The following is a 25747-nucleotide window of genomic DNA, read 5'->3' on the forward strand; positions in this document are numbered from 1 at the left end:
TTCTTGTCTCAACATAAACATGAATATGTTTTTTTCTTGAGAAAAATTCGGCCTTTCTTCCCGACAGCTGTAATTTTGTAACCCTCAGAAAAAAATTTCATCCGAAAAGCTCGCTACTGGTTCAGTGAGTTAGGTCTCAATATTAACTTTACTGAGAAAATATAAAATAAAGAGAAGGTAGGCAAACAAAATAATATTTCAATGTTTGACTTCCATTCTAAGCCGTGCGACACCTGATTTTAAAGACTTCCTTTTAATAAAGGGAGACAAAAAAAATAATAACACATATCACGGGCAATCTTAAATTTTCATATTACCTCTATTACATGAAAGTTTAAGAAAGATTTCATAAAAATTATGTTTTTCCGCATATCAGCTCAAAAATGTATGTTCTGCTGATGCTACACCAGTTGCACCTTTTTACTTAGAATGGCTGTAAAACGGTTCTTTCGCCTACTATTTTTAATTATAGCACCTGTAATTAATTATTCATACAGCTCTAACAACGGTTCTTCCGCCTACTCCTATTCAAATAGGTCATGACAACGTCTATCAGAAGAAGTCCCACAGCTTTTAAGAAAGTTTGACGACAATAACGAGCCTGCAATGTTGTTTGTTTCGAGGGCATCGTCTGTTTCAAAACTCTTTTTTTTTTAGCTATTAATGCGAGTTTTTAATTTAAATTGACTTTTCAGAAACATTTCAGCACTCTCAAAACTCTTTCCGGCAAAGTTGAAATACTGACACAGTTTCATTTGCATTTTTCAGTAATGATCGAAGCAAATTAAAGACCAAAAATTGTCAAACGCCGGAGGAAGGTTAAAAAGAACTGGGACTGACTTAACGCTTGTTTGATCAACGTTTATAGCGATTTTGCGATTCTCCAACCTTTGTACATATTTGAAATATAATTTTCTTCTCCAGAAAGGAATTTCTCAATAATATTTTCGAAAGATAAACAGACCATATGTCTCGTTTTTGCATAAGTTCAGCGCACATCTGTCATTATATAATTTAGTAACATTTCGTGTTTTACAAACAGCGATTAACGAAAATTAAGCCCATACTGAGTTCGGTTTCGGAATTGCATGCACTGTTTTGATTATGTGAACACGTGCCACTGGGAGTACATTGGCCGATAGTCTACACTGCATTTCTCAAGCTTCTAGATACTGTATGAAAATATATTCATTTTCTTTACCATTTCGATGTTTGCTGAAGAAATACGTAAAACGTATCATTTGGGGCGTCTCACACGCACATATGCCGGCTTCAAATTAATAATAGCTAATTAACCAATTGAATTGAATTCAGTTGTGACATCAACAGAACATAACAAGACATTTTATATATTACCACATTCGGCAGGTGTTTTCAAACATCTAAACGATGTTTGTGAAGGAACTGAAATACAGCCCATAGCTTGGAAACTGAAACTCAGAAGATGAAGAAAGTTTCAGTACTTCGGAAAACGTTGATATTTACAGTGGCAGTCGTCTCCTCATATTCAGTTGCTCATGCTACCAAAGGTAAAGGTTTTTTCTCCTTTTTATTCTTACCCGTTTCTCTGTGGCCTTTGACAACTTGTGTAACCCGATAAAACGGATGATTGTTGCACTATTAATGGTTTTGTTTTTCGTACTAGTGTTTCGCCAACTTTTTTTTATTTCTAAACTGAAACACTCATATTCTTTTATTTTAGAGATTGTAGCTAACAAAGGGATCAGCCGCGGAGGCCCAAGCCGTCCTATAGGTTATGCCAACTTTAAGGCGCACAAATTCTCCTACCTGAACATAACAATTCTTGGTGAAAGTCTCGTTGAGCGGGGTTCTGTCTGCGCGCTAGCCTGTTTGGAAACCGCACCGTGCTTCTCTTTTAACTTGGCTGCCTTTCCTGATATCAACACCGGAAAACTTTGGTGTGAGCTGCTGCCATCGGACAAGTACAACAACTCGCATAAGTTCGTGCACAGTAATTACTCTCATCATTTCAGTATCGCGGTAAGTTAAATTTCTAATTCAGTTAATGATAACCGTTATCTTATTAACTAGAACTGAATTTGTAACGAGAAAACTATTTTTGTTCTTGCCTTATATTTAACTAAAAGAAGACAGCACGACAATTTTTTTAAGTTTTTGCACGCATTGTATCCTCAGCTGTAATGCGAATTAATTTTTTACCACTTTGTAAAATTTCTTTAGCGAGTGATCAAATTTTCTAAGGTGTTAGGTTTCCGTTATATCCTAAAAATTGTTGGGAAAGATTCTTTTACGGAGACATAACGTTTGCACCTTGTGAAATAGAAGCGATAGCTGTTGTCTCCTTCTGCCGGTCTCGAAAGACAAAGGACTGCGCCAGAAATGTCAGTTTTCTGTTTAGAAAATTGGTCAAAATAAGGCAAATATCGATGGGGGTATTTCTTGAACTCGGTGACAACGTCGAACTATCGCGTAAGTCCGTTGCATGGACAAAAAGCTGGCCATCTGAAGACTCCTTTGAAATTGAAGAGATGACTGCCATACAACGCGAGAAAACAAGAACGAGTCGCCTGAGATGAAGCGTACGAAGCTGCACATGAATGCTATTACTATTAGGAGTCTTTCAGAAGATAAAAACATTTTGTAAGCACAATGCAACTTTCCAGTAAAGCCAAAGGGATCCTTTACTGCGTCTTCACTCTTTGCGAGGGAAACGTGCGGAAGCGAAAACATTGCAAACGGACACCAAAAAGACAAAACTGCTTATCACAAATAGAAGCAAAGAGAAATTCATCCCTTTATTTTCTCCAACCAGAAATTATCGTCCTTTTTTATTCCTACCAAGAATTACATCTTCAACCGTGAATTGCTCCAATTAAACATGAAACTGGCCAGCAAGAGTGGCGTTTTAAAGGGGCGCTGTCACCTGTTTTTATTGTTACTTTGAATAGCGAAAAAACACTGATATTTGTATCGATGGGGACATTAAAATTTTTTTTTTTTTCAAGTTCCTATAGCTATTACGAATTTTAAAGAAATTACCAGAAAGTGATTCTAGTTTGTTCTTCCCCAGAGAAAACATTTCATATTTTCCTACCGCTGCTCTAAGAGCGATTTCACGTTAAAGAAGGGGTTCTTTGTCAAACATTTTAGCTGTTTTGGCCAACATACAGAAATATCTCCGTGACAATGCCCCTTTAATGTAAACTTTACAGCAGCTGAAAATAATTTTAGCGACTCATGGCACCGCCTCGCCTTACGTCAACACAAGCAAACAATGAAGATTCCAACCGAAGAGCGGACAAGCAGTACACGGACCAAGATCCCAAACCATACGAACACAACACAAAAGGCGAATGTTATTCGAACAGTCTTCGAGCTTCGGGTTGAAACTAGCCGCTTCGCCCTTTCCCGAGCGATAAGTGGTTTTCTTTCAGCCCACACTTAAGTCACGCCTGTGCAACAGAAGAACACGATTGATGCAGCTAAGCATGTTTGCGTTCTTCAGTTTGACGGTTTTTAATTTCGACGAGTATAGTATAACTAGAAATACGTGACTCGCAAAACCTCGCGAAGCTGGGGCTGGGTGGAAAGCCCTCCTTACTCGTATTGTAGCATCAAACGAGGAGATTAAAAGGCGCATAAGATTTTTTTGGATGAGCATGGTGTTTTCGTAGTTCCACGGGCTAGTTTGCGGTTGAAAATCTATTTCTGACGCGACGTAATGTACAACAGGCGTGCAGCACTGTCGTGTTCGATAAATTTATTTCCCACGGAAAATTATTTACCGCGGCCACAAAACGTGTAATTTCTTTAATGCAATCTTTCACAAAAAAAGATTTCTAAAAGAAAGGGAAAAGATTCTGGAGAAATAGTTCTGTATCCAGTGAATATTGATGAACATCTGGAACATTACAGTTGAAATTTGATCATGCACGCATATTTTTTCGATGTATGCAAATTTTGCTCCAGACGACGCCAGACAGTCTGACGTCATTGTGCGGACACCTTCAAAGATACATATATATATATATATATAAATATATTTTTCGCTCGAATTCGCGCGGCTTAGCTCCGCTCGGGCCGGTTCGGCCCGACAAATTTATTAACCTCGCTTCGCGAGGAATGAACTAAGGAAACAAAAGACGGCTTCGAATGGGAGGAATTAAGGAGTCTGAAAAGGATATATCACTTTCCCGTACCCTTGTCTGAGCACGGCAACGAGACCAATCGCTATTCGGGAACGGAAAACAACCGCAGGAAGTGTCTGCAGTCCGCTAACAGGGAAAAGCCGGAGATAAATCCAAATATACAGTTGAGCATCAACGGGGAATCAGGACCTGATTACAACTATCTGCACGTCCAAATCTGGGCTGAAGTATGTAAAGGCCATAACGCCCAATACCTTCGAGGTCTTTAACTGGCCATGATCATGGTCATGGAAAAGCCTTCACGACACGAAAAAACAATAAATAAAGCAGCCGGACAAAGTCTCCAGTCCTCGCTTCCTTCTTTTTCCACCACAAATAAGCATAGAGTGTGGCCCACGTCAGAAGGTCATGGCATTGAAAACTACTCCTTTATTATGATGACCTTTCGAAAGAAGCAGGCCAATTCTTTGCTGAAACGAGTACTAGCAACGCGAAAAGCGAAGATTGAAAAAATGCCGGCGATAAGCCTCGCGATGTAAAATGGTTCCAAGTTGAGAGAATCGCGTGAGAAAAAAGGCCATGACAATGCGTACGGTGAAAGAAATTCGGAGACATGTTTCCTAGTACAAGTTCTGTGCACTAAACGATGGCAATGAAGGCACAATGTCACCTCTGTGCTTCAATTTTCTTAACGAATTGCATATCGTCCATTGCCTGATCGTCAGGGAGAAGACTTGTAATCCCAAGAGCGTATATTGCACGTAAACCCAAAGATTCGCTCATGTTCGTTCTAGAACATATACATCTACAAGGACAGGGCACGACCTTTGTGCGAGACTTTTGTGCCCGAGAGGCGGCAGATTTTGAAATAGTCCTAATTGTCCAGCTCACATACGCTCCTCTGAAAGACCCAAAAGCTGCATCTGAAGCCAGATCGGCAGGCATGTCATTGACCTAATGCACCTGATGCCGAAGGCCTGGACCAGCTTTATGAGCTCACTACGATTCCTAAGAACAGCCATATTCAGCTCTCCTGAGAAACCGATTTACCTGATATTTTCATGGACTTCTGCCGCGATTCCTAACCATTCCCAATCTTCTCAAGTCCATCACAGCTTTTTGTTTTAAAATATGAACATTGTTTGTCTTAAACAGTTGAATAACATACCTAGAAGCGATAACACCCTCGACCCCATAGTTGTTTTAAATAATGTGTCTCTAGTAAACAGAACTGAGACATTGCCAGGCATCGCTAATGATAGTATTCTTTCCCTGAAATCGTGATCCATCCCAAATATTACAAACAGACCAAAAGCAAACTTCTACTCTATGAGTGCTAACTGAGAAACGGCGGGTTGCACAGGAAATTTCAAACACAGACCAATTTATTGGAACAAACTCAAAAATGACATGCTTGCTGCTACTGAACAACATACCCGAGGGGCCTTGGGAGAATAATGTATCCGATCTGTTTTACTATAAAAGATATCTGTGTCACCACTGTTTGCAGAACATAGGACTTTTGGAGGATTCCTTTCTCTATGTTACAACATCGTTAGTGGCGAAAAAGTAGCTGAGATAGACGATAACATCTATCTAGTATTTACAAAAAGTATATATGAAGAAGAAGTCTCATTTACAAGGACATGCGAAGGCTTAACGCACACGGCGCGCATAACTATTCGCTATTAGCTGGCGATTCATACAACACGTGCACGTGTTCGCATCTATATGAAACATCGGCCCACAGTCATGATCGTTTGCTGACTGTTGAAAGGAGTCGCTCGTTACAAGCCTAAATACTGTATTTTTCTTATCTTCAAAGCTGGTAGCAATAAAGAAACTGATTATTATTATTATTATTATTATTATTATTATTATTATTATTATTATTATTATTATTATTAGGATTAGTATTATTATTATTATTATTATTATTATTTATTATTATTATTATTATTGTATTTGCAGTCACCTTGCAGCAGTTGGCCTTGTAAGAACAATGGCAAGTGTGTTTCACGGTACGAGGAAAACAGCTACGTATGTGATTGCAAGAAAGGATTCACGGGAAAGAACTGCGAAAAAGGCAAGAACCATTGATGTTGTATTGAGATTTCTGCCTGCAATAGAAGGCCTATGTAGTTCCAATAGGATCGATTTTGTAGCCGTTTTAGAGCTCCTATCTGAATTGAAAATTCGTTTAGAAGACAGCTTTATTTTAATACTTTAGCTATTTCGCCACAGACAAAATACAAAGGTGAAAAAGAAACAAGATCAGACACATAATAGCGGAGCTCCGCGCGCGCGCGGAGCCCCATTGATAAGAGATTTTGGTAAACCCATGTATGCGAAAATTTTGGTTATGACGTCACTGTCCGTCCGGCGTACGTACGTACGTAAGTCCGCCCCTCTAAGTAAGCCATTGTGAAAGGTCACACTCAACCTGTGTGGCAACCCGCGTTTTTTCGGTGGGAAGTGGGATGACTTACTTCTTTTAGAAAACAAACGAGAATTTTGAAGAACACCGATTCCTTGTATTCGTTGAATATGTTGTAAAACTATATATGTCGAGAAAGCAGGCGACTAATAAGCAAATTTGAACCCCGAGAGCGACGAACAAACAGGCGAAATGTCAGTTGAAAACAAACATGAGGTGAGCTGGGTGAGTAAGCAACTCTCAAGTCGTATCGAAATGAAATGCATTTTTGCAGGCAACTGTCGGTAATTTTCCATATTCAACATACTTCAAATTATACACAAATACTTAAATCTTTGCCATACGACAAATATTCGTGGATAAATGAATTTTGAACATTCACAGAGCTATTCACAGAGTTATGTTTTGTGTTGGACTTGTGTAATTCATTCGCAGGGCACATTTGTAAACACGCAGTAAACGTTTAAATATTTCGGAACACAACCAAACATTATTTTTCCCGTATTCTCCTTTTGTTAACGTTTACTTATAGACTTGAATTATTGCTGTAGGAGAAATATTCACAGAGTTATTTGTTGTTTTGAACATTTTGTGTTGGACTTTTCTAATTCATTCGCTATTCTCAGCGCATAAGTTTTGTAAACACGCTCTAATTTTAAGCGCTCACTGAAATATTTCGGACCACAACCAAACATTATTTTTCCTGTATCCTCCGTTTGCTAACGTTTACTTAGAGACTATAGTTATTTCCGTAAGAGAAATATTCACAGAGTTATGAATTTTTTTGAACATTTTTTTCTAGACTTCTCTAATTCATTCGCAATTCGCAGCCCATAAGTTTTGTAAACACGCTCTAATTTTAAATTAAAGCGCTCAGTGAAATATTTCGGGCCACAACCAAACATTATTTTTCCTGTATTTTCCGTTTGTTAACGTTTACTTAGAGATTAGACCTATTTCTGTAAGAGAAATATTCACAGAGTTATGAATTGTTTTGAACATTTTGTGCTGGACTAGTGTAATTCTTTCGAAATTCGCAGCGCATAAGTTTTGAAAACACGCTCTAATTTTAAGCGCTCACTGAAATATTTCGGACCATAACCAAACATTATTTTTCCTGTATTCTGCCTTTGTTAACGGTTACTTAGAGACTAGAATTATTTCTGTAAGAGAAATATTCACAGAGTTATGAATTGTTTTGAAACATTTTGCGTTGGACTTCTCTATTTATTCATTCGCCATTCGCAGCGCATAAGTTTTGTAAACACGAATTAAAGGGCTCACTGAAATATTTCGGGCCACAACCATACATTATTTTTCTTGTATTCTCCTTTTGGTAACGTTTACTAAGAGACTACAATTATTTCTGTTAGAGAGATATTCACAGAGTTATGAATTGTTTTGAACATTTTGTGCTGGACTTGTGTAATTCGTTCGCAATTCACTGAAATATTTTGGGCCACAACCAAACATTATTTTTCCTGTATTCTTTTCTTAAATGTTAGTTACAGACTAGAATTATTTCTTTAGGAGGAATATTCCTAGAGTCATTGATTGTTTTTAACATTTTGTGCTCGTCATTCGCAGTGCATATTTGTAAACAGTACCCCCTAATTTTAAAGAAAATGTTCAAATATTTCGAACGATAACGAAACATTATTTTTCCTTTATTTCTTTTCTTGTAACGTTTATTATGAGACTATAAATATTTCTGTACGATTAATATTTACAAAGTAATAAATTTTGAAACAAATATTTTATTTTTATCCGAGCGACCAAATTGCACGCGTGGAAACATTACGTGATAGCCAAATTGTCTTTATTGTACGCATTTCAAACTTTACATAAATGCATTAATAGTTTCCACAGGAGAAATATTTGAGAGAGAGCGTAATTTTTTTATCCACAAGTGTTTTATGCTCTTGAACGTCATCGGAATTCAGCAATGTGATCTCGCACGATCAACAAGAACAGCTTATGGTTCACACATTTTCTGCTGACGCGCAAAAAGTTTGCTTTATATGCACTTAAGATATATATAACCCAAGACAGGATGAAGAATTTGTAACGTTATTAAGTTCATACAATAAGCAGAGTAGCATGTATATAAATGCTATTAAAAAGGAATTGTTGAGCTCCGCTTTTAGGCTTGGCTAAATATATATTTTATCACTGACTAAGAAAAAGAACATCCGAATCTGGTGTATCTAGAATTCTACTAATTTGAAGCTTACAGAACTGAAACAAATAGAAACAAAGTAACAATGGAAATCATTGACATAGTAAACAATTAATCTGTTGTTGAAAAAAAGTTGATTAGCGAGGAAATCTTGAAGAAAAATAGTCTAAAACCGATTGACGGACTGACCAACCAACCAATCAATAAATTATTCAACCAACCGACGCAAAACAACTAACCAACCAAACCAACGCACTATAACCAATTCAATCAAACAACCAACCAATGAAGCAAGTAATCGGATAACCGAACCAACTTAACGAAACCAACTACTTAACCAACCAGCTAAAAAACGAACAAACCAACCAAACAAACAAACAAATAAGCAAGCAAGCAAGCTCAAACTACCCAAACCAACAAACAAACAAATCATCCAACCGACAAAACCAACCAAACTAAGCAAGCTGCCAACTAACTAAACAAACAAACAACCATCCAAACGACAAAACCAACCAACCAATTAAACCAAACAACTCGACAAGTCAGCAAATCAAGCGACCAACAGAACAAACCAACCAACTAACCAACCAATCAACAGAACAAAACTATCAACCAACATAACAAACCTACCAACCAACCAAACAAACAATCGAGCAATCAACCAACCAACCAACCAACCAACCAACAGAAAAAACCAACAAACCATCCAACCGACAAAACGAACCAACCAATCAACCAAACAAACCAACCAACCAACCAACCAACAAACTAATCTTCCAACCATCCAATCAACCAAACAAACCAATCCAAACAAGCAAGGAAGCTACCAACCAATCAACCAAACAAACAAACAAACCAAACCATCCAACCAACCAAAAAGCGAAAAAAACATCCGACCAACTTAACCAACCAACCAATCCACCAAACCAATGAACAAACCAACGAACAAACCAATCTTCCAAACAACGAACCAAGCAAACAAACAAACTAGCCAACCAACAAACCGACCAAACAACTAACCTACAAAACGAACCAAACAAATAAAGAAAAAAAAAACAAGCAAAACAAACCAACCAAACAATCAACCAATGAACCAACCAAACAACTAAAACTGCCAACCAACGACCCAAATCAGCCAGCCCAACAAAACAATCAACTTAACAAACCAACCAAAGCAAGCAATCAAACCAACAAACTAAAAACCAATCAGCCAACAGACCAACAAAACCAATCCAACCAACCATCCACAGCAAGCAACAAACGAATCAACCAACCAACCAAACCACTAACAAACCAACCAACCAACCAACCAAACCAAAAAAACAACCAACCAAATTACCCAACCAACAAACCAACCGACCAAACCAACAAAAAAACAACCAACTAAACCAACCAACCAACAAACCAAACCAACAACAAACAAGCCCACAACCAACCAGAAAACCAAACCAAACAAACCAACAACCAACAAAGCCAAACAAACCGACAACCAACCAAACCAACCATCCATCCAAACCAACAAACAAAACCAACAAAAGAACCAAAACAACAACCAACAACCAACAAACCAACCGACCAAACCAACAACAAGCCAATCAACCAGCCAAACCAACAACAAACCAAACCAGCCAACTAAACCAACCAACCAAGCCAACGACAAACCAACAACAAAAACCGACCAACCAACGAACTAAACTAACAAACCAAACCAACCAACCAATCAACCAACCAGACAACCAAACCAAACAAACCGACAACCAACACAACAAACAACCAAACCAACAAACCAACCAACCAACCAACTAATCCAACAAACCAAACCAACAACAAATCAACCAACCAATCAACATACAAGCCCACAAACAACCAGAAAACCAAAGCAAACAAACCGAAAACCAACCCAACCAACCAACCATCCAAACCAACAAACAAAACCAACCAATCAAGCAAAATAACAAACAACCAAAACAACAACCAACAACCAACAAACCAACTAACCAACCAGCTAAATCAACCGACCAAACCAACAACAAACCAGCCAACTAAACCAACCAACCAAACCAACAAGAAACCAACAAGAAAAACCAACCAACCAACCAACTAAACCAACCAACCAGACCAACAAAAAACCAACCAACCAACCAAACCAACAACAAAAGCCGACCAACCAACCAACTAAACCAACAAACCAAACCAACTAACCAACCAAACAACCAAACCAAACAAACCGACAACCAACCAAAACAACAAACTATCAACCAACCAACCAACCAACCAAATCAACAACAAAACCAACCAACCAGACAAACAAACAAAACAAAACAACAACCAATCAAACCAAACAAACCAACAACCAACGAACCAACAAACCAAACCAACAACCAACCAACAAACCAACCAACCTACAAACCAAACAAAAATCCAACCAACTAACCAACCAACCAACCAACAACGAACAAACCAACCAACCAGCCAAACCAAAAACCAACCAACCTACCAACCAACAAACTAACCAACAAACCATCCAACCAAACTAATAACCTACTAAGAAACCATCAAACCTACCAAAGGCAAAGTCGCAAAAAGAAATACCGAGTGCTCCTGTCAAGAGTTGAGCCCCTTCAGGAGCTAAGGTCATTAAACAAGGTTCATGGGACAAATATCCTGCAGGAGTTTCGCCTAACCAAGACAAACCGGCAAATCTTTCTCTCTAAACTTTTCCCTGAACAAAGAGTGAGGTTTTTGCCACTAAAAAACATCATAGCAAGTACTTTTGAATTCAGAATGTCTTTAAATTAACAGATATTACAATTCGTATATTACATTCTGCATTTTTTAAAGTCCATACGGTCTATTTTTTCGATTCAAGGGCTGCACCTGTTTCGTTTGTACTAATTAAGAGGCTTTTCGATTCATTTAACTATAAAAGTTAACACTAAAAGAGAACGACGTTTCGACCGTCCGACGGTCATTTTCAAGTTCAAAATGAGAAGTAAAATATGTGCTTATATACAATTGTGAAAAAAGTAATGAGATCCTGACTTAAAAAGCTTTAAGATATTCACATCTAAACAATATAAAAAAAATAGTAGCGTGAATGATAAATACAAAGGAACGCTAAAAACGATAAAAGGTATTTAAAAGTGAAATAATTAAACAAATAACTTCCCGCGGATCGAGTCGCATTGTTTGTTCAGTTTCGGCTTTAGGTCGCTAATAAACAACATCTCGAAGATCAAGCAGTCGAGTTTGTTCTGACACTTTTTCAGGATTCTGAAATTGCTTTTAATAATGGTCTCTGGATCCTGTCCATGCTCGTCCTTTACGTGATTGCCAATTGCTGATCGCTTGTGTTCCTTGTGTTCCTTGTCGTTCTCTTTTAGTGTTAACTTTTATAATTAAATCAATTTCGAAAAACTTGTTGATTCGTATTTTCGATTCATGCTTTTTTATATTAAGTTTAAATGCGCAGAGAACTAGCTAACATTTAAAATTGTGCGAAGAAAGAAAACACAAATGAAGTGCCAATGCTGTTTTTAACGACACCAACGGATCGTACAATTGCACATGCAGGCCAGCATACATTTGGGGCGGGAAAAACTGCACAAATAAAGTCTCAGGCCTTTGGCCTCTTACCCTACCGGCCTTTTACAAATATATACCCTCGTCTCACCCGTTACACACTGCGGCTTACTGGATAGCATTCCTCGGTTGTTTGTTGTCTTGGATATTTTAATCGTTTTTATGTGTTAGATATCCCGGCTGTGATTTCTTATACAGAACAAGGTTAATACTATGACTGAGTAATAAAGAAGGTCGTGCTCGAGACCAATAACGTTTTCTACGTAGCGCTGTGTGATTGTTTCTAATATTTCATGTCAAATAGTTTCTAAATTTTTCACGACGGTCTCATGGCCAGAAAACAAGGAAATTGTACACTGATAAACCTCAAATATGTTGGACTCGGTACGTTTTCAATAGTTCGTTTTAAAAGGTTTGTCTTAGGTTCCAAAACGCCTTGTTCCAAAAATTACTTTACCTAATATCACTTGTCAAAACACATCTCCGCAATCTTTCAAGTCATTTCCAGAAAACGTGTGTTAAAGAGAGGGTCAAACGACAGCTAAAAATGTCAGGTACTTATTACAAAACCTCCATCAGGAAATCTGAGATAGGGCTTGGCATTACTTCTCACCGTCCACGCGAGTGCTACAGCTAATACAATCCTGTTTCGTTTGTACTAATGAAGAGGCTCTTCGATTCATGCTTTTTTATATTAAGTTTAAATGCGCAGAGAACTAGCTAACATTTAAAATTGTGCGAAGAAAGAAAACACAAATGCAGTGCCAATGCTGTTTTTAACGACACCAACGGATCGTACAATTGCACATGCAGGCCAGCATACATTTGGGGCGGGAAAACCTGCACAAATAAAGTCTCAGGCCTTTGGCCTCTTAACCTACCGGCCTTTTACAAATATATACCCTCGTCTCACCCGTTACACAATGCGGCTTACTGGATAGCACTCCTCGGTTGTTTGTTGTCTTAGATATTTTAATCGTTTTTATGTGTTTGATATCCTATGATTTCTTATACAGCACAAGGTTAATACTATGACTGAGTATTAAAGAAGGTCGCGCTCGAGAGCAATAACGTTCTCTATGTAGCGCTGTGTGATTGTTTCTAATATTTCATGTCGAATAGTTTCTAAATTTTTCACGACGGTCATAAACCTCAAATATGATGGACTCGGTACGTTTTCAATAGTTCGTTTTAAAAGGTTTGACTTAGGTTCTAAAACGCCTTGTTCCAAAAATTACTTTACCTGATTTTACTTGTCAAAACACATCTCCGCAACCTTTCAAGTCATTTCCAGAAAACGAGTGTTAAAGAGAAGGTCAAGCGACTGCTAAAAAAATCAGGTACTTATTACAAAACCTCCATCAGGAAATCTGAGATAGGGCTTGGCATTACTTTCCACTGTCCACACCAGTGCTACAGCTAATACAATCCTGCTCAACCTTAAATGTAATTTTTAGGTACCGCTATCACACGTACGGTTTCTTTAATGTTGGTGGAGTTGCTGTCGTTGGGGATTGGCCCACAGGTGCTGGAAGTATTTCGTTAAATCTTTCTTTTAACATCCTTTTCACCTCATTTCAGATATAGATGAATGCGTGACAGGAACACACAACTGCGGTAATGATACCATGTGTAACAATACCAGAGGAGGATTCAATTGCACGTGCAAAGCTGGATTCACTGGAGACGGACACAACTGTACAGGTAAAGGTTGCATGATTTGTTTGATTTTTGGTTGGCTGGAACTATGTTTTTTACTTGAGGCTTTAATCTCAGGCCATAACAGTTTACTTCAACGTATGTGAAAGCGAACAAGGAGACATAAGCTTCATAATCTTTAAATGCTGACGGAACTACCAACCTAATCCTATGATCACACTAGAGTTTATATCAAGTAGGTGTTTTACGTGTAATAAGTTTATACATGAGAATAATATATTTTTCGGTAATGACACAGGGAAACTCGTAAAAAGAAATTTCGAGTGCTCCTATCAGGAGTCCAACCCAAGACCTTCCAATTTCTAGTTCGGATGCTCTACCACTGAGCTACAGGAGACTCGTGGTAGCTAAGGCCATTTTACAATTTTCATGGGACAAACATCCTGCAGGATTTTCGCCTAACCAAGACAAACCGAAAAATCTTTCTCTCTAAACTTTTCCCTAGACAAACAGTGAGGTTTTTGCCATCAAAAAACCTCATAGCAAGTACTTTTGAATTCTGTATGTCTTTAATTTAACAGATATTACAATTGATATATTACATTCTGCATTTTTTAGTGTCCATTCGGTCTACTTTTTCCATTCAAGGCCTGCACCTGTTTTGTTTGGATGAGTCAAGAGGCCTTTTGATTCATGCTTTTTTATATTAACTTTATGTGCGCAGAGACTTGCCTATCATCAAAAATTGTGCGAAAAAAAAAATAATATTGCAGTGCCAATGCTGTTTTTAACGACACCAACGGATAGTGCAATTGCACATGCAGACCAACTTACAATTGGGACGGGAAAAACTGCACAAATAAAGTCTCAGGCCTTTGGAGTCTTAACCTATTGGCCTTCTACAAATAAACACCCTCGTCTTACCCGTTACGCAATGCGGCTTATTGGATAGCACTCCTCGGTTGTTTGTTTTCTTAGATATTTTAATCGTTTGTCTGTATTAGATATCCTTTGATTTCCTTTATAGCGCAAGGTTAACATTATGACTGAGTATTAAAGAAGGTCCTAGTCGAGACCAATAGTGTTTTCTATGCAGCGCAGTTTGATTGTTTCTAATATTTCATGTTGAATAGTTTCTAAATTTTTCACGACGGTCATGGCCAGAAACCAAGGAAATTGTACAGTGAGAAACGCCAAATATGATGGGACTCGGTACGTTTTCAATAGCTCGTTTTAAAAGGTTTGACTTAGGCCCGGTTCATACGTCGAACTTTACATGAGCTGAACCTAATCATTTGGTTCGGCGCATGTAAAGATCGACGTATGAATCAGTTAGGATCGACAGATTTGTATTTGGGTCGACCCGCCGTTCTATTCGACTGCGCCAGTCGAATAGAACGGCAAAAGTTCGACTTCGATTCAGACGTCGAACTTTTCATGTGCCGAACCAAATGCATACGTTACGTATAAATTATATAAATTATATCTATCCCAGAGGTCTGTGCATTCCATCAACTTGGCATGTGCTCAAAGGACTTCATTCTGAACAAGATGGCGGGAAAAGAGGAATGTGCTTTTTCTTCTTGTTTCGAAACAACTGAATATACTTGTCTGAGATGCGAATCTTAAAAAAAAAAGAATCTTTTCTTGAAGTGCACACGCACTTCAGACCGACAGAAACTTTCCAATACAGGCTATATCAAAGGCGAAGCGTCAAGACTTCTCAGAACAAAATCTTCAAAAACAACATTGGAAGAGAACATCAATCTATTCAAACAGAGATTACGCAACAGAGGTTACCTCGATAACCTTATAATAAAACTCTTTCAGAAGTCAACCTCCGCGAAAGAATGTCGGCACTACAAAACAAACTAAAAACCCGCAAAAACATTTTGAGGTTTGTTATGGAACATCGCCCTTCTGTGCCTAACCTAAAACAATTCCGATGAGTAAATACAGGAGCCATAATCAGGGATGGAGGTCCACGGGGTCCACGCGTCCCCATGAGTTGTACCAAAAACAATCTATCTTTAGAAAAAATACCCCCCCCCCCCCTCTCCTCACGTCATAAACCCGCGTGAATACACGCAAGTTTGCGTGGGGCTACTACCTTATATGTGACACGGATAGCAGCTGAGAAAAAATTCACTAAAGATAAAAAAGTCCTTACCTGTCAGAGTACATGTCCGTAGAGTGTATAAAGCTTGTTTCATTCATTCAACAGTAGCAATGCACGCAGCGCCACCGTTTTGGCGCCTTTTTGATTATGACTATACTGTGAGAGTCATGTGATCAATAGGCCGCTTAGTCCAACTTTTCCCGTTTTCTTTCAATTGTTACCTTTTCTTTGTGAGAGTCTAATTTCTTAAATGTGGGCACTGAGAAGATATTTCCTGGGAGAACTTTAAAATTTGGACGCCATTTTCAACGGGTGGAAAAAAATTTCAATTTCTCCACGCGCGATCCTGGCCGTTGACACGCGTGCGCGCACGCGCGTATGGCGTAATTTTTTTCTAAAAATAGATGTTTTTGGTTCAACACATGAGGACAGGCCCACAAGTCAAAATGGCATCTCGTTACGGTCTCCATCCCTGATTATGGCTCCTGGTAAATGACACTTGATAGAAAATCTGCCTCTGCTAAGGGAGATCTACAAAGACCCTTCCTTAGGGACGGACCATTAGAAAAGTGATGGGGGGGGTGGGGGATTTTCAGTTTGCAGGAATTTTTTTTTTCGCTCAGTGCTTGTGCAGGAATTTTTTTTTCGGTTGATACCCTCTGCACGAATTTTTTTTTGTTGTTGTTGTTTTCCAGAAAAAAAACTTTAACTAAAGGATTTTTTAAAAAAGTTGTACTTTGTGGGCTTGGAATGATTACCTTTAACCCATAAGTGACATGGACAAATAAGTGTACTCTTAATTATACATAAGTCATTTTCTTAATACGTATGTGTATGTGTTAGCCATTTCTATAAACTGAATAACAGTGCCATCATGTAACGCCCCACCATTATAAAAATAAAATGTCAATAATCTATTTCAATAGCCCTTTTCACGGTTGAGTTTTTCATTTGCATTACAATGTTAATTATCCAACGTGGATGCGAGGCAATTTTGGGCTAAAACTACAAAATAGCCCGAAATTGCCTCACGTATATGTTAGATTTCATTGTAATACAAATGAGCCGTGAAAATACAAATAACCGTGAAAAGGCTATTCCAGGTTATCCAGATCTCTGTTTCTTCTTATACGTTTCAGTTATAGTCGCCCAACTATGTTCCCTAAATTAACTTTGAAGGACTGAATTTTATTAGAACATACTTTTGCCATTCTTTTTCGTTGTATCATATATAATTGTATAAAGCAATTCCAGAGTACCGATTGCCTTAGCTGCCATGGTCTATGAACTATTGTACATGCTCCGCAAAAATGGCCAACGTATGCCCCAGCAAGAAAAAAAGTGCGAGCCAGATTAAGCAACATTTCGTGTTTGCTTTTAATAAAACTATTACTATAGAGCACTTGTGCGGATGTTAGATATAATGAGATGATTGTGCACCTCAAAAACTATCTAACATCTCATCTCAAACCCACGCTCTAAGAAATTTTTATAATAATATGTTGCAATTTTATATTGTGCATGTGCATGTACATTTTAATTAACTTTATATTTTATTAAGCTTGTTAAAAAAATGTATGTTATATGATAATTGACATGATATGATTTGATATGTTATAAAATTAAGAGAATATTATAATTGTCTTCTTTAATTTAGTTAATCACTTATTATCACGTGCAGCTGCCTGAAAACTCGAAACGTACATGTGGCATGCATGGTCATGGTGAATAAAACCATCGGTTCGTTTCCTTCTTATAAGATTAAAGGTTCTTCGCAAAAGAACTGGTTATTCTTCTCAAAAGATTTCTGGTCATGACTATTCTTCCCAGAAGATTTGCATGTAATCTATTCTTGCTTGAAGAATTCATTCTCGTCGCAAGAATTCTCATTCTTTTAACAAGAATAGCATTCTACTCTATTCTTCTGATAAGAATTACGTTTCTTGAGCGAAGAACATTTGAAAAAGGCAAATTAAGAGTGCCATGAGACAATATCTAAAAATTACAGCATAATGGTCAAAACTAAACAAAAACAACGAAATTAGTGTCTAAGTAGTATACACAGCAACTGATGAGATTCCAAGGATTCTAACGGCTCAGAATGATCAGTAAGAAACCCTCCATTCAGTATATATGAGAATTCCCCCTCACGATCAAGATAAACACCATTTAGCAGAGCGGTAGCATCACGTTTTGATCAAAAGGGAAGAATCTCTTATACAAAAGGAAAATCGCTTAAAGACATGCTTGTAAAAGCAAAACTGAAAAGGCTTTTATCAAAACAACGGACACACAGTGGGAGACGCCAGACAGTTGGAGTCGGTCCCGACGATGTGCGTCTTTAATAGAAAGGGTTCACCGTACTATATTCAAAGCAAATTTGTCCTACATCCTGATTTTTGCAGTAAAAGCTTTAAACATAAATTATTTTAAAACTATGTCGATTATTGACCGCCTTAATCCTTCAGTAAACAGCAAGTCATTCACAAGATACAAGGTACTTTCGATCACCAGATCACAAAGCACTTTGTGCGGTTTTAATTTGCCTACAGGGCACTTTGTGGTATTGACAATGAGCCACAAAGCATTTTGTGGTGAATAAAGTGAACACTTGCCCTTCAATCTAGATGCTCCTACAAGCGTTTAACAGGACTTCTTGAAAATGACTCAGTTTTTTAAATTTTGTAACCATAAAGCACTCTGTGGCCCAACGAATAAAACTACAAAGCGCTTTATGGATAAGCAGATATGCTGGAAGCGTTTTACTGACAAAATCGTTTTTCTTCAAAACTAATTGACCTATTGCTCGTGATTATTGGGTTTACTACCAGTTACAAACACAAAACAAAATACTGAGTTGTAGTAAGGGTAAATTCCAGCCACGACACAAAATGTGGGGTTGGTTTGTTGTTCATACAAAACAAACTTCCACAAAAAAATTTAGATTTTCAAAACATTAAAAAGGCCATTTTGGGGCATTCTGGAAGAAATTTTCTGTCATTAAAACACTAAAAGGTATTTTCTATAATAATTCCTTAATCTCCTTCTGCAAGAATTTTTTTTTCTTCCGTCTCGGCTTGCAAGAATTTTTTTTTCGGGCATTTTGGCTTGCACGATTTTTTTTTTTGTATTTTCCCCACCCCCCCCATCACTTTTCTAATGGTCCGTCCCTTACGTTCGTACAGAAAAGGGAGATCTTTGAAAGACGTACTCGTAAGAGCAAATTAGCTTTGAAGGTCATATTCTTCCTATCTCGACCAGTAGGAGCCGTGTTTGGCCTGTCTTTATTATTTTACCAAGCAAGCTCTTCCATGTCAGAATTCATCTTTCCCGCCATTTTGAATCTTGTTGAGTAAAAACAACAGCCGCTGACCACGAAAATCTACTTTCTCACTTTAGCTTTAATTAAGTTCGACTTGAATTAGGTTCGACGTCTGAATCAACTGCCGAACTTAATTATTTGGGTCGACCTTAATAGGTATTAGGTTCGGCTCATGTAAAGTTCGACGTATGAACCGGGCCTTAGGTTCTAAAACGCCTCGTTCCAAAAATTACTTTACCTTATATTACTTGTCAAAACACAGCTCCGCAATCTTTCAAGTAATTTCCAGAAAAAGTGTGTTAAAGAGACGGTTAAACGACTGCTCAAAATATCAGGTGCCAATTACAAAAACTCCCCAGGAAATCTGAGATAGGGCTTGGCATTCCTTCCCACTGTCCACCCGAGGGCTACAGCTAATACAATCCTGCTCGACCTTAAATGTAATTTTTAGGTACCGCTATCACACGTACGGTTTCTTTAAACTTGGTGGAATTGCTGTCGTTGGGGATTGGCCCACAGGTGCTGGAGGTATTTCGTTAAATCTTTCTTTTAACATCCTTTTCACCTCATTTCAGATATAGATGAATGCGTGACAAGAACACACAACTGCAGTAATGATACCATGTGTAACAATACCAGAGGAGGATTCAATTGCACGTGCAAAGCTGGATTCACTGGAGACGGACACAACTGTACAGGTAAAGGTTGCATGATTTGTTTGATTTTTGGTTGGCTGGAACTATGTTTTTTACTTGAGGCTTTAATCTCAGGCCATAACAGTTTACTTCAACGTATGTGAAAGCGAACAAGGAGACATAAGCTTCATAATCTTTAAATGCTGACGGAACTACCAACCTAATCCTATGATCACACTAGAGTTTATATCAAGTAGGTGTTTTACGTGTAATAAGTTTATACATGAGAATAATATATTTTTCGGTAATGACACAGGGAAACTCGTAAAAAGAAATTTCGAGTGCTCCTATCAGGAGTCCAACCCAAGACCTTCCAATTTCTAGTTCGGATGCTCTACCACTGAGCTACAGGAGACTCGTGGTAGCTAAGGCCATTTTACAATTTTCATGGGACAAACATCCTGCAGGATTTTCGCCTAACCAAGACAAACCGAAAAATCTTTCTCTCTAAACTTTTCCCTAGACAAACAGTGAGGTTTTTGCCATCAAAAAACCTCATAGCAAGTACTTTTGAATTCTGTATGTCTTTAATTTAACAGATATTACAATTGATATATTACATTCTGCATTTTTTAGTGTCCATTCGGTCTACTTTTTCCATTCAAGGCCTGCACCTGTTTTGTTTGGATGAGTCAAGAGGCCTTTTGATTCATGCTTTTTTATATTAACTTTATGTGCGCAGAGACTTGCCTATCATCAAAAATTGTGCGAAAAAAAAATAATATTGCAGTGCCAATGCTGTTTTTAACGACACCAACGGATAGTGCAATTGCCCATGCAGTCCAGCTTACAATTGGGACGGGAAAAACTGCACAAGTTAAGTCTCAGGCCTTTGGAGTCTTAACCTATTGGCCTTTTACAAATAAACACCCTCGTCTTACCCGTTACACAATGCGGCTTACTGGTTAGCAATCCTCGGTTGTTTGTTGTCTTAGATATTTTAATCGTTTGCATGTACAATAGAACACCAGTAACTTGAACTCCGAAGGGAAACGAAAAACTGTTCGAATTAGCGGGGTTTTGACTTATCCGGGTCGAGTAAAATGTTAATATTTTCGTTATTGGTTAATATATAATAATCTATTAATTTTCAGCACTTCGGTATACAATGCAGTGCAAATTAAATTTATTTCACGAGAAAATAATACATATATTAACAACTGCAACGATTATGCATTCTTACGACAATGCAATTTATACACTCAATTTATGTCCCCTTTTGCGTCGGTGTCGTTCTATTATCCGCAAAGTTCTTATTGCTTAGGCACACACGATAAGAAAAGCTAATGGGATATCTCAATGGGCATCCGTTGCGAGTTATAAGAACCAGAAATTTGAGTTATCGGGGTAAATTTTGATCAAGGGAAACGTAATTTAGTTCGAGTTAGGGGGGTTTTCAAGTTATCCAAGTTCGAGTTAACCAAGTAAAAATGACTTAAAAGTTGGGTCAAATCCAAGTGAATTGAGACTCAGTTCGAGTTAGCGCGCGCGGTGGAGTTTGAGTTATCCGATTTTGAGTTACCGGGGCTCTACTGTATTAGATATCCTATGATTTCCTATACAGCACAAGGTTAATATTATGACTGAGTACAAAAGAAGGTCCTGCTCGAGACCAATAACGTTTTCTATGTAGCGCAGTTTGATGGTTTCTAATATTTCATGTCAAATAGTTTCTAGATTTTTCACACTGGTTATGGCCAGAAACCAAGGGAATTGTACACTGAGAAACCTCAAATATGATGGGACTCGGTACGTTTTGAATTGTTCACCTTTCAAGTCATTTCCAGAAAAAGTGTGTTAAAGAGACGGTCAAACGACTGCTAAAAATTATCAGGTGCTAATTACAAAAACTCCCTCAGCAAATCTCAGATAGGGCTTGGCATTCCTTCCCACTGTCCACCCGAGTGCTACCACACGTAATGTTTCTTTAATGTTGTTGAGTTGCTGTCGTTGGGGGTGGGCCCACAGGTACTAGAGGTATTTCGTTAAAACTTTTATTTATCATCCTTTTCACCTCATTTCAGATATAGGTGAATGCGTGGCAAAGTATTAAATGAAAACCATTCATTCGCTCGAAACTCACATAAGGAGCCTATAGTTTTTCTATTGTAAAATGACAATTTTACAATGACAATTTTGGAAGCCAAGTTATCTAAAAAATGTGTCACTGAAACGCATCTTTGAATGTTCTCAAAATTATATAATTGCCGAGTTTTGAAAGTTTCAATGAAGAATAAAATCAGCCAGTCTCTTTTTTCTACTCCTTTTCTTACCGTGAAAAATGTTCACTCCATATTTCGATGCAATTTCTGTCTTCTCTGGAATCGTCCCGACAAGTAATTATCCGAAAATCCTTTTCACAGACTCTTCGAAAACGAGACGAAGCCGCTGCCATTTTGTTGACAACTGCACACTGATAGGCTACTCACTGTCTACAACAGAATAGATAGTGAGTAGCGTAGTTAATAAGAGAGCAGCATTCGTGATAGAACGCTAGTAGATTTATACTAATTTTCGATAGACGGCCCGCCCTGAGTGCACATGTGACAAGATTTCCCTAACCTCACAAGCAAACCAGCTAGAAAGAAACAATTCATACCGAATTTCTATGTGATCTAGATTGGTCAGCGAGTTATGTTGAAAATATTAGGTGGCTTTCTCTCCTTTCGTATCGTCTTTAACTATAGTTGGCAACTGTCAGACAATATGAACTTCGCCAAAACCTTAAATAATAGTTTTAACATGAATTTTCAAAAACCTTTACAGATCTTAACTTACGTGATCAGTGCATCGTCGCTCTACATTATGTATACTACTTTGTTTTAGCTGTTTTCGCTGGTTTAGCAAGTTCAGTCATCCTAAGAAAAAACAACACATACCTGACAGCATTAAATACCTGGCTAAAGCCCGTTGTGCAAAGCAAGTCATCTGGCTGGAAGCGATGTTGGCGCGCGTCCGTTGATGGTTGGGCTGCATCTACCTTTCACTCCGGATGCGATTACAAGGGTCCTACTGTGACGATAATAAAGGTCGGCCAGTATATATTTGGAGGATACACTAGTGTCTCATGGGTCCGGAGTAAGTGACTTTATTTACCTTGCCTTATATCAAGTTAGCATTTTAAATGCGCAGTAGTTTTTCAGGGGTTAGAATAAGACTGTAAAGTGGAGTTAACTCCTGGTGGTGTCCTTACCTTATTTGGAGTGATTATAAATCCAAAAGAGGTGTACTCAACCTTGTATTGGAGTTGACGCTTACTCGATAAATAGCACGAACTTTACTTGAAGGATATAATTGAGAAATGGACTCCATCATAATCTACATTTTTAATCAAAACTAAAATCACCGATGTTAAAAATTAATACGGTAACTCTTAAAAACATCATTTTTAAGCCAGCGACACACCTGACGATTTTATTCGCTGATCGCGGTGAATTTGATCGCAAGCGATTTACGTCACCGATTAATGCGGACACACCTGCCGATTTTTTTCGCCGATCGCGGCGATGTGGCAATTTTAAAAAGTCATGTGATAAAATCGTCGAACCTGATGGGTTGGCTTTACTGGCGATTCGCAACAATGACCTTAGAAAATCGCGGGAAAGGGCACATTTGGCGAATACCGACGAATTTGATCGCAGACATCTGATATGCCAGATATCGGCGATTTTATACGCCGATCGTGGCGATCGGCGAAAATCGCAATCGCTGCACCGGCCACACCTGCCGATCTTCGCCGATCGGCGTATAAAATCGCCAAGTGTGTCGCTGGCTTAAGCCTTCACTGTCAGTTTAAACCCTATTTTTGGATTAGAATATCTCAAAGCTAATTATCGGGTTGCGTCGAAAAGTAGTAAAATAAATCGTAAATCAGAGAGAATAATTCAGATGTACAAGGTGAAAGTATTTTACTCCATCCGTGTTAGACCTCTTAGGCCGATTGTTCAAACAGAGGTTACGTTAGACGTTGTTTAAGACAAAATCAGGCTTTAACGACTACTCCAAAAACCACGGGTAAGCTTTATCTAAATCCACGACTAAACCTCGTTTAAATAACCTGGGTTATTAACCGGGTACTGGGTGATTCTTTGTAACAACTGGAAACGGTAAGCGGCCGGGTTGGATTTCAAAGGGTCAGTGGTTCGAGACTAAGCTGATCTCTACATTGTCGCGTAGTTTTGTCAGAGAGTAGCTTTAACTCTGCATTGGCAAAAGACTGTGCTACTCAGGGGGGAGGGGATGTAGGTGGGTTGGAGTAGTACTCCTAGTTGTTTCATACTAAGGTGATCAGGTTAATCTCCGACCCGCTGTGTGGGCCATTTAGGCCTGAAGTGTGACTTTACCTTTACTCCATACGCCGGTAATCATCAGAAGTATGTGTCAGTTTGTTGTTTTTTAATTTCTTTATTTTCTTTTTAGTTTCCAATTGTGCTTATATATATGATTCGAAAGCTTTCCTGTTTTCATTGGTAAACAAGCCAGGATGGGCGCCGGTGAAACTGACTCAAACAGGGGATCAAAGTTATGGCAGGTCTTCCATATACAGCTGCACCTCTCTTGGACCTACGTTCGGGGGTGGTCAGGACATTTACGTATTTGACCACGCATCATCAAATACAAATTCATACACAAACCTTGGTCACACCTACGCAGCACCCAGTGGGTACAGCTCTGGCAGCACCTTCACACGAACATTCCTGGCAGGGGGAAGTACCTATAACTTCCAACCGGATGAAATAGAAACTTTCTACGAAACAACTTAAAAAAAAAACAAAAAACAAACTGGCGTTGGGGTATAAACCCCAGATTACAGTTTTTAAATATCACAAAAAATGAATTGTTATGTTTCTATACTGAAAGACTGTAAGCTGAGACACAAAAATCCCTTTCCTAGAACTAAAGTAGCACATTGGTACGTCATAACAAGAACATTTTATTCACATATAATTTCATAGCAGTAACCATTCCTATCCTGTATAGTACTGGCCTTCAGTGTGCATAGAAATATTATAAAGGGGGATTTGTTTTGTGGATAGGTATTACTTGTGTTATTTTAGATTTTTGTTTTAACTTTAATTTGATGTTTTTTTTCTCAACGGGGGAAGGTGGGGGAGGGGGGCTGTGAAATTTTGTTAATATCGAGTTATCTATCGTCGATTGCTAGCCTCCCCTTCCCCTACGGATTATAAAAGGGACTTATGTCACGTGTTAGTGTTATCAGCCCTGAGCCGTAGCTCCTTATAACTGGTTTAAAAAGAGGTGATGATAATCAAGGAATTTGTAACTGAAGATAGGGGATGAACTGGAAAATTAAAGGGGTTAGCGATAACCTAGCACGTAACAGGTATTGCGGGACGACAAAAGAAACTCTAGTATTGCACGGGGGGGACGAATGCTATGTTAGATAAGTGTTTCAAACTTTGTTCAGACACGTGTTTGGTCTTACAATGAACTTGAAGCAACAGCTATTACAATGCTCCTGTCTTTCTCACACACTCGATGGAGATAATTTTTGACGAAAAGTTGTTAATACGATTTATCTCAAGCTTTGCACTAAATTAAGTGTAAATTGCAAGAGCAGCTTTCCAGCTGAGAGTTAAACAGCTTTTCTTCAACTAAACAAC

At 38.3% G+C, this 25747-nt stretch overlaps 2 protein-coding genes across 2 annotated transcripts in view; both read left to right on the forward strand.

Moving 5' to 3' along the window:
* The window catches only part of LOC146485164 (uncharacterized), a 428948-nt gene extending 404043 nt beyond the window's left edge, over positions 1-24905 (forward strand). Inside the window, exons 13-14 of the mRNA XM_085103552.1 lie at positions 22950-23201; positions 24543-24905. Of these exons, the coding sequence (XP_084959678.1) occupies positions 22950-23201; positions 24543-24886 (596 nt within the window). The 3' untranslated portion in view covers positions 24887-24905. The remainder of the gene's footprint in view (positions 1-22949; positions 23202-24542) is intronic.
* Positions 1411-20754, forward strand: LOC146485184 (uncharacterized). Its single transcript, XM_085103546.1, has 6 exons — positions 1411-1529; positions 1703-2001; positions 6102-6216; positions 13910-14032; positions 20004-20126; positions 20663-20754. The coding sequence occupies exons 1-6, from the start codon at positions 1445-1447 to the stop codon at positions 20752-20754; spliced, it is 837 nt and encodes a 278-aa protein (XP_084959672.1). The 5' UTR covers positions 1411-1444.
* Positions 24906-25747: the final 842 nt, after the last annotated feature.

Source organism: Pavona decussata, unplaced genomic scaffold, assembly GCF_977016875.1.
Source record: "Pavona decussata unplaced genomic scaffold, jaPavDecu1.1 SCAFFOLD_27, whole genome shotgun sequence".
Taxonomy (NCBI): Eukaryota; Metazoa; Cnidaria; class Anthozoa; order Scleractinia; family Agariciidae; genus Pavona; species Pavona decussata.

What these genes read in the sequence shown, in the direction of transcription:
- LOC146485184 (XM_085103546.1), top strand. Translation starts at nt 1,445, where the DNA reads ATGAAGAAAGTTTCAGTACTTCGGAAAACGTTGATATTTACAGTGGCA. An exon ending in CTCATCATTTCAGTATCGCG is followed by an intron (nt 2,002 to 6,101) that starts GTAAGTTAAATT and finishes TTGTATTTGCAG; the next exon opens with TCACCTTGCAGCAGTTGGCC. An exon ending in AGACGGACACAACTGTACAG is followed by an intron (nt 20,127 to 20,662) that starts GTAAAGGTTGCA and finishes TTAATTTAACAG; the next exon opens with ATATTACAATTGATATATTA.